Below are 18309 nucleotides of genomic sequence, written 5' to 3' on the forward strand. Positions count from 1 at the left end.
GTGCCACAAACAAATCATGCATACCAGAGTACCTCAGTACTTTCGATTTTTTGTTTTATACTACAGGGCAACCCTAGTGACATGCGTGGGTTTCACCTATATGAAAACCCTGGGATATTTAGGGTATAATATGTTTTGTATTGTATCTAATTATAACGTTATACCATTCCTGAGGGCTTATCACAAAAATAAAGTTCATGTCCATTGTTTTTTCCAACGAAACTAGACTGCCAGTGCTGGTGTTATAACTTTTATTAATGTAGTACAACATAATTTTGTAGCATAATTTTGCTTCTAAACTTGTATAGCAAATTTGCAGAGCTCTGTGTTTGAATTTACTGCTGATGAGTGTTTAGTGCACCAGATTATGTTTTATGGTGAACTGATTCACCAGTATCTTTTATTATTTCTTTAACTTTGAGGTTTATAACTTTCAACCATGCTATCCATTTATGTATCTTCCAAAAATTCAATCTATATGAATCATGGAGGGCTTAGCACATAAATAAAGTTCATGTCCATTCCTTTTTCCAACGAAACTAGATTGCAAGTGCTGGTGTTATAACTTTTATTAATGTAGTACAACTGCCAGGCATAATTTTTCTTCTAAACCCATATAGCAATTTTGCAGTGCTCTGTGTCGGAATTTACTCTAAGATTTCTGTTTATGAGTGTTTATTGCACATGATTATGTTTTATGATGAACTGATTTATCTTTTATTATTTCTTTAATTTTGAGGTTTATAACTTTCAATCATGCGATTCATTTCTGTCTCTTTCAATAATTCAATCTATATTGAACAAACTAAATTTTCACAAAAATGTATGCGAGTAATTTCTACGAGGATAAGAAAGTACACAACATTACATGAATTGATGTTCATTGCAGTGTCCTTCAGTATTTTACACTTCAAGATGAAGATATGGATAACTATGCTGGTATATCCCTTGTTTATGGCTGTAGAGAAGAGTGAAGGCAAGTTTTGGAAGTCTCCCATGCTTACAAATGTGATATATACATTTGATGATGGGCATCAATATGACGTAACTGTATCACTTACTTATGGAGCACAATTTTTTTTTACTGAACTTACATTTAGACTTGAATCTAGTTGTGTACATGAAGCGGACTCATCATATTGGAACATCAATATTCTTTTAGGAAATCATATAATTCGTATGCACTGTAAATATATTTTGTGACATTCATAATGTATATGTATATGGTATATGTCATTACAGCATTCCTTGTCTCGATGTGTGGCAAAAAGATGCAACACAATGATGACTCCAGGGCTGTGATAACTGAGACCACCGACATTCCGACTCTCCGTGCTTTTAGTGTATGTATGTGGTTGAAATGTGAATCCTCTCATGAATGGAATACAGTGTCGTATGCAGTACCCAATCGACCAAATGAAATATCTCTAATTGGGAGATCTGGTTCAAAAATTACGCTGTACATAAAGAATATAGATCAGGGCAATTACAACCACCAGTTCACTGATGGTGAATGGCATCATCTTTGTATGACATGGAGAAGTAGTGACGGCGAATTGCAGCTTCTACAAGACGCAGTGGTAATCGCATCTGACAATGGAGTTGAAACTGGTGAATATATCGCTGGCGGCGGTTCCTTCATTATTGGCCAAGAACAGGATTCTGTTGGCGGTTCCTTTGATGCATCCCAATCGTTTGTAGGTGAAGTATCACATTACAACATATGGGACCACGCCCTTTCATTGGATGCAATCAACGATGCAATGGCATGTGATTATGCAGGTGGTAATGTGTTTGCTTGGTGTATGGATATGTTATCCGTATATGAAATGGTACAAATTGGCAATGATGACTCATCCTGTGGTAAGTATATATATATATATATTCCAAAGTACTGACAGCATTCTATATTACACTGATTAAACCAGTCGAATGTCGTTGTAGTCGATAAAAATGAATAACATAATAACTCTTTGATCATCATCGTCTTTTACATTCAGAAAGTATCACATTGTCCAATATTAGGCCAGTAGTAGTAACCCAGTGTCATGTGTATTCATTAGGGTAAACTTAAATAATATAAGATTTTTACGAGAATACCTCAATGTATGCACAAAGACAGTACAGCGGAAGTATCGACCGACGCAGCGTACTGTCTGAGTGCATACTTTGAGGTAATCTTGGAATATCCTTTTTATTATACATCTTTTCCTTCCAAGGATACACTATGGAAATGTCGGAATCCAACAAATTTAGAACAGAATCACCGAACTTCTTTGTTTGGAGACCGGTCAAACTCCGATGGCAGCCATGTTTGTTTTTATTATTAGAGGACGCTCACGCGCGTAATCATTCCATATTGGGAATTCGCATTTTCTATTTAATATTGTAGGATGAAAATACCCTGTAAACGCTGTAACGTGTGGCGTTACGGTAACAGATGTATAATAATATTCATTATGACCATGTTTATATAATGATGGCATAATTGTATACAATAACAATCGTTTTGAATATTACCAGCTAGAATATGTGAAACACCACCCCACGTGACACATGCAGAATTGTCCACGTCGTGTTCAGATGAGCAGAATTACGATAGTCAGTGTACATATATATGTGATTTGGGTTACGAGGCTGTGACGTCATTGGTTACAAGATGTGGATATAATGGGCACTGGTCTGTCAGTACAATCATTTGTGTCAGTAAGTAACATTCAATTCAATTACATATTTGAATGTCTAATTCCATCCGTGTTATTAACATTTTTACATACATACATCAGTACACGAGAAAGCATTGGTTATTTTTATTTTCAGTTACCACATGTGGATTACCGCCAAGTGGAACAAATACTGGATTCCCATCATGTACAAATCACGTGAGTTATGGTAGTAAATGTACATACAGATGTAATACTGGTTACTACGCTGTGACGTCATTGATTACGACTTGTAACAGCGAGGGAGAATGGAGTATTGACAATATCCGCTGTAATAGTAAGTATCAATAGTCGTGTTTTATATCATAGATGTAAGCCCTCATCAAATATTAAATATAAATCATTTTACGCAAAATCAATAACTCATATTATTTTCTTTCATTCAAGTCATTACATGTTATTATAGGCCATACACACTAAATGCTGAGTTGTCATCTTGTACATATGATACCAACTATGGTAGTCAATGTACATATAGATGTGATACTGGTTACGAAGATGCGACACCGTCTGCCGTAACTTGTGGAATTGATGGGAATTGGGACATTGATTTTGTCCATTGTAATAGTAATTAAACTATATTATGAAATGGTATATAAGAATCGTGGATATTTAAATTTTAATTTTTTTTAAAATTTTACAAAGATTTTCATGAAGTGTTGAAAAATTGAAAATATTTCTTCTGACACAATTACCACTTTGCACTGATCGACCTCTCTAATTTAAAAATCAACCGAAGTGCATTGTTGTACGCTACATGCAAAGCACGCAACTGCTTAACAGTATAATTGCTCCATACATTTGAGCAATAGTTACTATATAAAAATGCGCGAAAAAAAGTACATTTCACATGTTCCGAACACTTCCCAAAGTTTCTCAAAATAAGATTTGCCCTTGCATAAATTGACCTAAGTTGTCTCTAACATCATCTCTAGAGGTGCTTTATATCATCAACAAATTGTAATGGTTTGTTATACAAATATACAGAAGGAACTCTGGCTTGTTTCCAATAGTTTGGGAAAAAAGCCATACATTTTGTTTTTATTGGATGAAATATAATATCATGGCGTGTACCACATACTCCTCACATATTTCAACCAATTTACGAAGTGCCTTCACCGACGGAGACATTAACATCAAGTCATCGGCGTAAAGTAAATGATTTATAGGCACACCTGCTAAATAGCATCCCACTTTTGCCAAACGAAGCGTATCACTGAGCTCGTCTACATACAATGCAAATAATTTTGACGAAAGTATACTTCCCTAGCGGACACTGTTAGTCACATTAAAGCTACTTGTTACCACCGTAGCCCACCGCACACATAAAAGCTGGCTGCTATACCAAACCATTAGAAAACGCATAATAAACAATGGAACACCTCTATTAATTAACTTACTTAACAATGTCCAATGATTCACCCGGGCGAACGCTTTAGATGCGACCATAAAACAAGCGAATACCGGCGACTGGTGGCATTTATAAAATTCTATAATTTCCTTAAGTACAAACATACATATATCTGTCGAGTGCCTCTTCTTAAAGCCAAATTGATAGTCACTGGTATGAATATACTTCTCGAGCGCGTTAGAAAACACGATTCTAAAACTTTAGATAAAACGGACACAATTGCCACTGGTCTATAATTTTCTTTTGACAATACATCTTTGGATTTGTCTTTGACGATAGGAACAGTAAGTGCATTCGTCAAACTACCAGGCAGTTTCCCGTGCACAAGGAATGCAGTAAAACACAAACCAAGAATTGAGTAAAGGCTTAATTGGTTTATCAACACCAATTCCAAATAATTGCACATAAAATCATTAGTTTTTTGTCAATGGCTATCACAGCGATGATATTTGCTGCAGTTAGCAAGAGACCATGTTGTTGCTGACAAGGACTGTTTTGGATTTTACAGCTTGTCACATGATATAAAGATGGTCATGTGATGCCAATTTCGAGAATTATAGTATTCGGGAATGTTAATATGGTCGCAATTATATGAAATATATTGATAAGAAATGCGACGCATTCGGAAACGATGCATTGAGTTTGAAGTATTTTGAAAGTGTAGAGTTGAGTTGAATTGAAGAAGAATTATACATTCATTGATATCAATATTTTTACGACCTAATTTTTCTATTTTCGATGTTGTAAACATTACATTCATTATAATCAGAAACAAGTCATAAATAACACTGCCTTCGCTTGTTGTCTTTTTAAAGTTGCATGGACATAAATTGACAAACTTGATTTCTATTGCATTTTCAAGTTTATAGCACTCTCCATCCAGTTCAGCATTATTCTCAGCAAGAAACCCAGATAGCGACAAACCAGTACAACAGGTAAAATGACAAGGATGTATACAAATCAGATCTGCAAATATGTAGACGAGTCAGTGTTGTGTCTGTTTGGATAAACTAATTTGTGGCCCTGGATTAGTTTCAATATCTCTAATAAGGACAAGAGTACTTCTCACATGACAATGACACAAATAAAGTGCAAAAATCCAGAAAAATATTATCAAGTTTTTATTATACATTAATATTAACAAATCCAGCACTGCACGATCGCTAGTTTCTCATCAAAGTCAGGACACAAAAGAATAAATCAAAGTTCATAATAAATACCATAAGCACAGTTTCTTACCTTTGAAACTGACAAGATAGAATTTAATCCATATAAGCCTTGTGCACAGAAAGATACAGTCCCGGAATACAATATCCTCAGTCGAAAACTATGGCGATTTCCTCAGTGGTTAGAATGGCGCATGCGCCGCAATACGTTATACAATTCTCGTGAAAAATCGGATTTTTTTTTTACATTTATTGCAAGATGTCGTTAAAACTCAGTTTTTACTGGCAAATTTCGGCATTTTTACCAGTAAAACGTTGAAAATCACAGAAAAACACAGTGAAACTTTGGCGAATAAAAAAAATACTTCGCGTACATATGTATGGCATTGAGAATTACATATGCACCAACTTTGAAAAGCATTGGACAGAGCATATAAAAGTTAAGAGAGGTAACCGACAGACGAACGAACAGACGGACGAAAGCAAATCTAGAAGCCTTCGTCGGACTTCGTCTGCGATGGCTAATTATCAGCCATGCAATATTACGTTCTTGTGTTCGGTCACATGGTTCACATAGTTGCAGTTCATTCAAAGTTCGAAGTTGCGTTGGGATTACGTTGATACAGTGTAACAATGTCGGCGCTGGAGATCTCTTACTCGTGCGCAACGCAACGTAGCCAAAATACATGTAAAAAGCATGGTCATCTGAACACTGCTATTACAAAACTGGTAGGAGGTAATACATTTTGGGGCGAAAGTATTCAAAAATAAGTTTTTGGATGTTGCATTGGCAGTTGTAGGCCAGGATTTTTTTAGTGGGGACGACCTACCTGTAATGTATGAACAAAATCAGTCGAGCCAAAAAAAATTACAGAGGAGTTAAAAGCCGTTGCTGGTGAAAAGTTACCCCAACTTTGGGGTCTAATTTATCGGTAATGAAAACAAATTCAAATAGTAACTTTGTGCCCACACTCAAACTGAGTAGAATGAGCTATGTTAGGGGTGTTTTATCCCAAATTTGTAGGAGGAGATACATTTGGCGCGAAGCTATCCAAAACAAGTTTTTTTTTGGCTGTTGCTATGGCAATGGTGGGCCAATTTTTTTTCAGATTTTTTCCAATAACTAGGGTGAAGGTGTGACCTACCTGCCAATTTGGAGCGAAATCGGCCAAGCCAAAGAACTCACAGAAGAAATAATACGTGAAAACACTGGAATTCACACACACATATACAAACCCAAAAAAGTGATCCTAGCGGAGGGGATCGCCAAAAAGTGATTTTAAGGGCAATCCTAGCAGAGCGGATCGCCAATATGTTATTTAGAGTGCTAACAAATTCCCACTTCCGGTCCGATTAGAATTAAAATGCACCACGAATATTCACTTTTGAGATTTTTGGTATGTGTTGGTTCTTGGATATTTCAGCTTCGTCGTCCTGTACTTCATTTAGTAATTCGAACTTCCCAGATTGTGTCAAATTGGAGAGTTTCCTGATTTTGGTATCGAAACCGCTTTGGCTTAAAATAATTAAATTAAATAAAATAATTAATATTTTATTTGTTTTAGTATATCTTTATTTATTAAAATATGTACACATTCTATTTAATTAAGGTGGGTATCGCCAAGCAAGTTTATAAAATTATACACAAATATTTTTTGTAAATAAAACTGACCGCGAAATACGCCTTTGAGAAGTATTACTGATGAATACTTTATATTGCAATTTCTTTCAATTTGAATTAGTTGTATTGCAATGCATTAGTAATAATAATAATTTTGGAACTCCTGACAGGATGGCATTCTTAGAATAGTTCCAATTGTTAAAGAAACATAAAACTTTAATTCTCAACAAGGATGAGAGGACCAGTTATTGAGACAAAACCCTACTCCCCGCAAAACCCTACAGATACGAAACCCAATTACCGCGAAAGCCACTCACCGCGAAGCTACTAGTATATGTATATTATTCAGCGACATTCGTTTGTGTATTGTGTGAGAGTGATTAGTAGAAACACGTTTTGAATCATCCGTATAAATCCGCATTAATAAAAAGGCCCCACCGAAGCCCGGATTAAATCGAATAAATTTTTATTTGGGGAGGGGATATAAGGTACTGTGAAACACGTCTTATCATTGGAAACCACACATGTTTTAGTTTATGTTAGAACTTTATGATTACGTCATTGCTACATTTAGCTACATGTTTTAGCATTCAGCGAATCGCATGGTTTACCGCTCAAATGTTGTTATTGTTACAATCTGTCACTTTGCTGTTGCTCTACCATCTTGTTATTTCTTGGTGTCCGAAATAAATTTATCGAATGTTTAACTAATTCTCGTGACTGGGTGATATTCCTGAATCGACCACAGACGTTCCTAAATAGATTGTGGCTATCCCCACACGTTTTTTCAGCTAGCATGTCATTTTAGCTAACCTGTAATTTCGCTAATTCAAGATGTCGCTAATTTAGAATAAAAAAAATACTCTCACAATGAGATTGTTGTCAATTTTAGCTAAATTAAGATTTTGTTAATTCATGTATTGAGTCAAATTCGCTAAATTACATGTAGCTATTTCAATGTGTTTTACAGTATGATAAAAGCTCCAATCCATACAGATTATTACAACACTGAACAAACACAGCTATGAAATACGACCACCGTGAAATGCACGGTAATATTCGTGCGTATGATGCAAGATATCCGCTCTCAGTATAATATGAACATAGACTGTCACACATTTGAAAACATGGCAACTGTATTTACGGCATGTCTCTGGCGTAAAACCCATGAACTGGGTAGACTTTAATTTCAATATATGTAAATGTATCTTCTACACCGATCTGACGCATAACGCGCAAGGTGTGCCGGGAGTTTGTTCGAAATTTTGAACGTTTGGAAGTCAGTCGTCGGTTGGCATGTATTACAGATATATTAAGTAGTTTCAGGAACCTGTTTACTAAATAAGGATAAATGAAACTTAGAAAACTTGTAAGAACAAACTGGGCCCAAATTGCGCAAATTTGCACTATGTTTACGCTGCTAGTGTCTGGTTCGGAAGGCGTTCTACGCGTGATTTTATCACTAAAATACGTAATTAAAAAGCAACTTAAATTTGATTTTTTTTTTCATCAAGTTTCGAGTATAAACACTAGTGTAAAGAGGCGGCGGTGCGCTATTTTAGCCAAAATCGGCTCGTAAGGCGTCGTATGACATTCGCTGGTTCCCGGCGTCCTTTGCGAATGGCAGGTACGCCATGACAGTTGAGGCGGGAACCAGCCAACATATGACACAGGTCTGTGCTGGGACAGCGCTTCCTGTGACGACACAACGCTTTCCCCGTGTTTAATTTCTTATGTCAGAACGGTCGATGCGTTGAATTACAGGTTTTTAAATATGGGAAATCGAAAAACACGTCATATCCATAGTCAATCAATCCCGGAACAGGCTGAATCACACATACTTATAATTATACTTTATTAAACACGTAAAATTCCCCAGGAGGAATTAAAATGGTTACATTTACACTAAACAAAACTAGACTAATAATACAAAACATTAAGACTAAAGTAATGATTAAAAAAAAAATAATAATCGAAATAAAAAAAAAACTTAAAAAAAAACATGAATAGTAATAAATCCCACAAACAGCAATAATAAAAGTAGAAGAAACCATTGTTAAAAAAGTAATAACAATAATGATGTGTTAATGCATTAAGGTTTAACAATTTTGGAGGTGTTGCTGTCTTAAGTCGAGGGCAGTTTTAATGAATTGTCCGAGTGTGATATGAAATGAGGTAAAATTATAACTCATTGTCAGTGCAAATTGTTCATTAACTGTAAAATTATCAAAATTATAGAGAGACACAATAGAGACGAGGATATGTTGAGTGATTTTGCATTTCTTACAGCCATTCCGAGAATTATTCGGACAGTCAGTTAGCAAAATGACTTGCAACTTTGCAAAACACTTTGGTATTTACCCAATCTAGTCTTGAGTGACGGGCGCGTGGTTTGGAATTACTATTTCATAGGGGTTGTCGGCTTGGTGAATTGCAAGTATTATTTAGCGTGCGTTTACAGCATTCTTTATTTTTTACAATTATATTGTAATTATTTTCAGTAATTTTGAAAATCACAAGTTGGGTGTTGCTTAAATCTGTCGAAAAATGTAAACCCCTCGCTCATTTTAGTCAGTTGTACCTGTTACAAAAATGGACTAAACTTAATAACGGTCGTTATACCCCGTCATTTTCAAATTGCAGTTGAAAAAGTGATTCGCTAAAGGAAGGCACTTTTGATTCAAGTTGACAACGTCCATCAAACCGTTATAATCGAGTTTTCCATCAGTGTATCCCTGACGTACTCTCCCACCTCGGTATAAAATCTGAATTTGAAACATAATGCACCAGTAATGTAAAAACAGCTTTTAGTTTGGCCCAAAACTGTCGCGAAACTTCTGCGCATGCCGCTAAGAAACTTTACTTTGAGCCTTCCCGCCAACGACGAGTTCATTACTCAACACTCGGTAGTTGTTTTGTAAATTGCGCTTTGTCAGGCGCACTGACTCAGATGGTTATAACAATTTGTAATAACACTTTGAATGCATATACAACATATAACATGTTAATATATGGTAACCAACGCGTGTCGTTTTGAAAACAGAGTTTTACCCGCATCTTGCAAGATAATGGAATGATTCCATTTGTGGGCGTGCCAATACAACGGCGCCATCAAGTCTAGATTGGAAAAGACCCAAGTGTTTTGCAAAGTTCCAAGATATATTGCTAACTGACTGTCCGAATAATTCTCAGAACGGCTGTAATAACAAAACAGGAATGGAGACAGATTGAATATGAACAATTCAGATTAACGTGACTTTTAAAACAGTGTAAGCGTGCCTGAACTCTGAAGGTGAAAGAGAAGAACGAATATGTTTTCAGTGCTATTTTTTTCTGAAACTATTACGTAATGTATTATTTTGTAATACTAGTATAATCTTTACCAATCGAAAATATATAAAAAAAAAGTATACGCCGCCATGTTCACCAGTGGTTCACTAGAGATTGATCGATCTCCGTTTGGCTGATTACAATCATGAAATTGTATGAAAGGCTCTCCGCCATGATTTTTTAGCCGGGCGTCGAATCCCCGGTCTATGCGTCTTCCTAGGACTGCTGGGGTTGAAGAACCAGCGGAAAGAGACCAAACTTACTCGGGGCTAGTATGTATTGCGATTGACGGTCCACATTTAGGTACTAGTATTGTAGGATTCATAACTGTATCTCTTGCATGTAAAAGTTTTCATAAATAAAATTGTAAAATTTTGCGTTTTCATATCATGGGTATTAATCGGATGTAATCACTTCTATCAACTTACTAGCAGTGTTCTCTGTCCATCCAGGGTCCCTGGTCCATCATGGACCACCCTCTTACGATTGACAGTGGACAATGAACCGCTATTAAAGTTGCTGTACTGTACCTGGGTTATTTTCACGCGAATTTTGTCGTAGTCACTACAAACAATTTTAATTTTCACGCTTTAGTCCAAAAAAGGTCTAACATTGTAATTTTTGCATTCTCAAATAATAAAATTATTCATATGAAATAACCGCGAATACACTTCATAGCACTGCAGTGCTTGTAACGCACGTACCCCCATGAGAACAATGGTTGCATCTAGTCCATCTTTGTTTCCGGTCACGTGATTAACTTTGCCGCCTTGAGTTGTTAGTCCCCGTTCGGACGTAGTCCGAAAACGGGGACTTATGTTTTGCCCTGTGTGCGTCCGTCCGTCCGTCCGTGATCACCTGTATCTCGAACATAAATGGACCGATTAAGTTCAAACTTCACTCATACATCACACATTATATGGGACATATGCACATGCATTTATTTCATGATCCGATTAACGATAGCCGAATAGCGGCCATTTTAAGGCCGAAAATGCATCAAAATCGCACATTTTCACCATTCCGGACCCGGATCTCAGCTATGCATGGACGGATTTCGTTCAAATTTGGTACATACATTAAACATAATAGGACCTTGATGCACGTCATTTTTTTTCGGATCAAGTTCGAAATGGCCGACTGGCGGCCATTTTGTTTTAAAGAATTCAGTTCTGGATCTGTATCCGAGACATGTCTGGATTGATCAAGTTCAAACTTCACACACACAAGGTACATCATGTCACAAATATGTATGTGCATTTGTTTCATAATTCGATTAACGATAGCCGAATAGCGGTCATTTTAAGGCCGAAAATGCATCAAAATCGCACATTTTCACCATTCCGGACCCGGATCTCAGTTTTGCATGGACGGATTTCGTTCGAATTTGGTACATACATTAAACATAATAGGACCTTGATGCACGTCACTTTTTTTTTGGATCAAGTTCGAAATGGCCGACTGGCGGCCATTTTGTTTTAAAGAATTCAGTTCTGGATCCGTATCCGAGACATGTCTGGATTGATCAAGTTCAAACTTCACACACACAAGGTACATCATGCCACAAATATGTATGTGCATTTGTTTCATGATCTCATTAACGATAGCCAAATGGCGGCCGCTTTAAGGCCGAAAATGCATTGAAATCGCACATTTTCACCATTCCGGACCCGGATCTCAGTTATGCATGGACGGATTTCGTTCAAATTTGGTACATACATTAAACATAATAGGACCTTGATGCACGTCATTTTTTTTTTCGGATCAAGTTCGAAATGGCCGACTTGCGGCCATTTTGTTTTAAAGAATTCAGTTCTGGATCCGTATCCAAGACATGTCTGGACTGATCAAGTTCAAACTTCACACACACAAGGTACATCATGTCACAAATATGTATGTGCATTTGTTTCATGATCTCATTAACGATAGCCAAATGGCAGCCGCTTTAAGGCCGAAAATGCATTGAAATCGCACATTTTCACCATTCCGAACCCGGATCTCAGTTATGCATGGACAGATTTCGTTCAAATTTCGAAATAGCCGACTGGCGGCCATTTTGTTTTAAAGAATTCAGTTCTGGATCCATATCCAAGACATGTCTGGATTGATCAAGTTCAAACTTCACACACACATGGTACATCATGTCACAAATAGATATGTGCATTCGTTTCGTGATCTGCTTAGCTGAATGATGGCCATTTTAAGGCCGAAAATGTATCACAATCACGTATTTTCCCAATTCCGGAACCGGATCTCAGTCATGCATGGATAGATTTTGTTCAGATTTAGTACAATGTGTTGTACATATGCAGGTGCATTTCGGTCATGATCTGCTTTGAATGTATATGTCACTCAAATATGAACGGAACGGGGACGTGTCATTGACAATGACTTGTTTTCATTGACAAGACATGGAGGTGAGTTACTCGATACTTTATCCATTGTTTTGTTAGAAAAGCAGTTTAGACAGAGGGTAAATTGACGAAGATTTGGTCGAATTAGTACAATAACGTTTATTTTAGTCGGAGTTTTAGCCACTTGATGCCCTCAATCCATCGTTAGAAAAGCCTGGAAACCAGCATCTTCAATCTATTTGTTTTTCCTAAAGTGCGCCCTCACAGATTTTGTTTATTTTCCCTCTAAAATAACTTTGCATAAACTGTGGCTTTGGGCTTTGGTCGTCGTGCGAGTGCAAATTTTGTCTTATTAAAGTATTTTAATCGCGTTGTGTACGTCTCTTTGATTAATTCCCAATTTAGGTTCAATTTACTGGAAGTTGGAGATGAATTCAAATTACCGGTATGCACTAATGACACAGTCACTTGGGGGCTGAAAATCAATAAATACTAGTTTAAAAAAAAATCATCCGCTATACGTATATAAATAAACAAGTTGTGAAACATGGCACCAAGTAAATCGACACCCTGTCAGTTTCAAATTTTGATTTCTTAAAATGCGAAACAAAAATTTTAGAGGGGATCAGGTGTTATGTTAATAACCATTGTTCATAATCGCTAACTTGGTTTTATTCAAAACTGCACAAATCCTGCGTTTTCTGATGATATCCTACGATTTCAGATCATTTTCCATTACATTTGGGAATTTTGGTTCCCCGACAATAGTTTGATGACCCCAATTTTAGTTTCATTTTCAGTGTCATATTGGCTTTAACCCATCAAAATGAAAAATATGATATGTACTCTTCAATTTGGCTCAAAGCAATACTACAACTGTGTATATTTCCGAGGAATGAGAGCCAAAATCCAAGTATAATTTGTTAATAACTGTTTGCTGTCTAAACTGTTACTGGGGCACTCAAATTGGTGGGAAAAAATCCAGAATTTTATGAAAATCTCATAAACAGTGTTCTATTTTGTCCATCCATTAGCGAATTGGTATGATTTATATGAAAACCAAAAATAAAGTTTTTTTGTACAAACCCCAAGATACTTGTGTTTCAGATGTAGTTGAAATTCAGCAGGCCGTTCAGTTTGAAAACAATTACCGTAGTTGCCTATTGGAGGTACATTGAACAAGAAATTACATTTATTATATACTAGATCATTAAAATATGACTTATTTTGGCCTTATGTACGTAAATGCATGTACTATTAATAGAGCAATTACGGAACAAGAAAGCAATCAGAGATAGCAGATCATCTGCCATTTCATTGGAAGACTTCTAGTAACTGGTTATAGTTAGCTAACAGGAGTTTATATCTCAACTGGGGAGTAAGTAAATTAAAGCGAGACAAAAACAGTGAGCTGAGAAATCAGTATAGAGAAAAACATCCAATAATTTCAATATACAATTGGTTGCATCTGCAATGGTATCAACCGTCTTTGTTTTGACAAATTCTCGCAAGCTGGTTAAAGCTTACAAATTTGTTTTTATAGTACCGTAAAATCTCTATTAGAAGCCGCATCTCTAATAGAAGTCGCACCCATTCTTTTTGAATAATTGAGAACCAAAAATTCATCATTTCCCATATGTGTAGGTGCTCTAATAGAAGCCGCATCCCTTCTATTACATTGTACCATTTTAATAGAAGCCGAATCTTCTAATACAGATTTTACAGTAATACATGTACTACCAGTTACAGTGACACATATTCTATAGAAGATTAATGATTTTTGGACTTTGAGCTAAAAAATTACTAATTACACATTCATGAAGAAAAAACTCCTTAAGACTTGCACACCTAATCTAATACTCCATCTCCCCAATACAATTGTATATGCCCCTCCAGATAACTATAGAACATGTTCTGAAGGGGGCATCTACATTTCGGGGTGGACTATTAGAAAAAAGGGGGGCGATGGCAGAATTGAAAAAAATGTAAATCCTGCAGGGAATTAATAACAGAAAAAATTCTACATGTCTATTTCACAGGGAAAAAATATTACACACAGAGAAAATAAAAAACACAACAAATTCATTATCGAAAAAAAATTAGCACAGAACTTACTAAGTGTAGGATAAAAATATTTTTCATACTTTTTTAAATATTCGTTTATACTGTCTGTAGTGTAATTTCTCTCATTTAGGACTTTGTTGTTGAAATAAATTTATTGGGCAAATTCCGTGAATTGATTTTACATTATCGTGTAAAGCTATGAGATAAAACATATTATTATACATCTGTCACAGCATGCCGTAATTTTGCAGTATTTTACGGAGTGTTTTCATCCTACCATAGTAGGAAATGCGAATTCCAAATATGGAATGATTATGCGCGTAAGCGTCCTCCAATAATAAAAACAAACATGGCTGCCACCAGAGTTTGACCTGATTCAACACAAATAAGTTCCAGTCGCTGATTCTGTTCTAAACTTTTTGAATTTTGTATTCCAATGATGTATCCTTAGAAAGAAAAGATGTATATAAATAATAATACAGTTATTATGAGAATACCTCAAAGTATGCACTCAGACAGTACGCCACGCATCGACCTCCGTTGCGTGTCGGTCGATACTCAAGTTGTACTGTCTTCATGCATACTTTGAGGTATCTCGTAATAACTTCATAATCTCATAATAACTGAATTACATACATGTATATCAAATGCAAATATACTCAGAGTTAGTAAAAATTATTGAGAAATTTACTCGCCATGTTACATTTTTCTTGCAGACAATACGCTGTCAGTCTTTCTTTCGAAGAAAAAAGAAAAGAACTGAAGAATTAAAGATAACCACATTTATCTCTGGTAGAAAATATACTGTAAGGAAAAAAATACCGATACCCAACGAGAAACCTGCAACTAATAAAAAGTCACACATACCAGTTGCTTGTGATTTGCCTACAACCACAGTTATTTGTGATGACAATTCAAGTAAGTTTGCAAACTGATTTAAATAATATTTCTCAGTGACAAAGTGATTGTTATGAATATTTACACTTTTTTCTTGCAAATGTTACACTGTTTGAAATAGTTTTGATGTTGTTTCCAAAAATTCTTGACTCTAGAATAAATAACAAGAAAACATGTGTGTAAGCATGGAAAGTAATTCATGGTACTAACACACGCATGGTAAGTGGTTTATTGCCAAGATAGTCGTAGCATGGTAAGTGGTTCATAGCAGTGATAGTCTTAGCATGGTAAGCGGTTCATGGCAGTGATAGTCTTAGCATGGTAAGTGGTTCATGACAGTGATAATCGGAGCATGGTAAGTTGTTCATGGCAGTGATAGTCGTAGCATGGTAAGTGGTTCATAGCAGTGATAGTCGTAGCATGGTAAGTAGTTCATGGCAGTGATAATCGTATCATGGTAAGTGGTTCATGGCAGTGATAGTCGTAGTATGGTAAGTGGTTCATAGCAGTGATAGTCGTAGCATGGTAAGTGGTTCATAGCAGTGATAGTCGTAGCATGGTAAGTGGTTCATGGCAGTGATAGTCGGAGCATGGTAAGTTGTTCATGGCAGTGATAGTCGTAGTATGGTGAGTGGTTCATGGCAGTGATAGTCTTAGCATGGTGAATGGTTCATGGCAGTGATAGTCTTAGCATGGTAAGTGGTTCAAGGCAGTGATAGTCGTAGCATGGTAAATGGTTCATAGCAGTGATAGTCTTAGCATGGTAAGTGGTTCATGGCAGTGATAATCGTAGCATGGTAAGTGGTTCATGGCAGTGATAGTTGTAGCATGGTAAGTGGTTGATGGCAGTGATAATCATAGCATAAGTGGTTCATAGCAGTGATAGTCATGGCATGGTAAGTGTTTCATACAGTGATAGTCGTAGTATGGTGAGTGGTTCATGGCAGTGATAGTCTTAGTATGGTAAGTGGTTCATAGCAGTGATAGTCGTAGTATGGTAAGTGGTTCATGGCAGTGATAGTCTTAGCATAGTAAGTGGTTCATAGCAGTGATAGTCGTAGTATGGTAAGTGGTTCATAGCAGTGATAGTCTTAGCATAGTAAGTGGTTCATAGCAGTGATAGTCTTACCATGGTAAGGGGTTCATAACAGTGATAGTCGTAGTATGGTAAGTGGTTCATGGCAGTGATAGTCTTAGTATGGTACATGTAAGTGGTTCATAGCAGTGATAGTCTTAGCATAGTAAGTGGTTCATAGCAGTGATAGTCATAGTATGGTAAGTGGTTCATGGCAGTGATAGTCTTAGCATGGTAAGTGGTTCATAGCAGTGATAGTCTTAGCATGGTAAGCGGTTCATGGCAGTGATAATCGTAGCATGGTAAGTGGTTCATGGCAGTGATAGTCGTAGCATGGTAAGTGGTTCATGGCAGTGATAGTCGTAGCATGGTCAGTGGTTCATAGCAATGATAGTTTTAGCATGGTAAGTGGTTCGTGGCAGTGATAATCATAGCATGGTAAGTGGTTCATGGCAGTGATAGTCGTAGTATGGTAAGTGGTTCATGGCAGTGATAGTCGTAGCATGGTAAGTGGTTCATGGCAGTGATAATCGGAGCATGGTAAGTTGTTCATGGCAGTGATAGTCGTAGCATGGTAAGTGGTTCATAGCAGTGATAGTCGTAGCATGGTAAGTAGTTCATGGCAGTGATACTCGTATCATGGTAAGTGGTTCATGGCAGTGATAGTCGTAGTATGGTAAGTGGTTCATAGCAGTGATAGTCGTAGCATGGTAAGTGGTTCATAGCAGTGATAGTCGTAGCATGGTAAGTGGTTCATAGCAGTGATAGTCGGAGCATGGTAAGTTGTTCATGGCAGTGATAGTCGTAGTATGGTGAGTGGTTCAAGGCAGTGATAATCTTAGCATGGTGAATGGTTCATGGCAGTGATAGTCTTAGCATGGTAAGTGGTTCAAGGCAGTGATAGTCGTAGCATGGTAAATGGTTCATAGCAGTGATAGTCTTAGCATGGTAAGTGGTTCATGGCAGTGATAATCGTAGCATGGTAAGTGGTTCATGGCAGTGATAGTTGTAGCATGGTAAGTGGTTCATGGCAGTGATAATCATAGCATAAGTGGTTCATAGCAGTGATAGTCATGGCATGGTAAGTGTTTCATAGCAGTGATAGTCGTAGTATGGTGAGTGGTTCATGGCAGTGATAGTCTTAGTATGGTAAGTGGTTCATAGCAGTGATAGTCGTAGTATGGTAAGTGGTTCATGGCAGTGATAGTCTTAGCATAGTAAGTGGTTCATAGCAGTGATAGTCGTAGTATGGTAAGTGGTTCATAGCAGTGATAGTCTTAGCATAGTAAGTGGTTCATAGCAGTGATAGTCTTAGCATGGTAAGGGGTTCATAACAGTGATAGTCGTAGTATGGTAAGTGGTTCATGGCAGTGATAGTCTTAGCCTGGTAAGTGGTTCATAGCAGTGATAGTCGTAGTATGGTAAGTGGTTCATGGCAGTGATAGTCTTAGCCTGGTAAGTGGTTCATAGCAGTGATAGTCTTAGCATGGTAAGTGGTTCATGGCAGTGATAGTCGTAGTATGGTAAGTGGTTCATGGCAGTGGTAGTCTTAGTATGGTACATGTAAGTGGTTCATAGCAGTGATAGTCTTAGCATAGTAAGTGGTTCATAGCAGTGATAGTCATATTATGGTAAGTGGTTCATGGCAGTGATAGTCGTAGCAGTGAT

At 36.9% G+C, this 18309-nt stretch overlaps 1 protein-coding gene across 2 annotated transcripts; it reads left to right on the plus strand.

Moving 5' to 3' along the window:
• The first annotated feature begins 1270 nt into the window (after positions 1–1270).
• Positions 1271–15517, plus strand: LOC146729200 (C-reactive protein 1.1-like). Of its 2 annotated transcripts, none has more exons than XM_085495534.1 (4): positions 1271–1863; positions 2524–2706; positions 2821–3000; positions 15386–15517. In XM_085495534.1, exons 1-4 carry the CDS (start codon positions 1272–1274, stop codon positions 15430–15432), a joined length of 1002 nt encoding a protein of 333 aa, XP_085351660.1. In that variant the 5' UTR covers position 1271; the 3' UTR covers positions 15433–15517. The 2 variants fall into 2 exon arrangements, with proteins under 2 accessions (XP_085351660.1, XP_085351659.1); XM_085495533.1 differs by lacking the exon at positions 15386–15517 and adding an exon at positions 3111–3325.
• The last annotated feature ends 2792 nt before the right edge of the window (positions 15518–18309 follow it).

This window comes from Saccoglossus kowalevskii, chromosome 22 (assembly GCF_978046115.1).
Source record: "Saccoglossus kowalevskii chromosome 22, keSacKowa6.1, whole genome shotgun sequence".
Taxonomy (NCBI): Eukaryota; Metazoa; Hemichordata; class Enteropneusta; family Harrimaniidae; genus Saccoglossus; species Saccoglossus kowalevskii.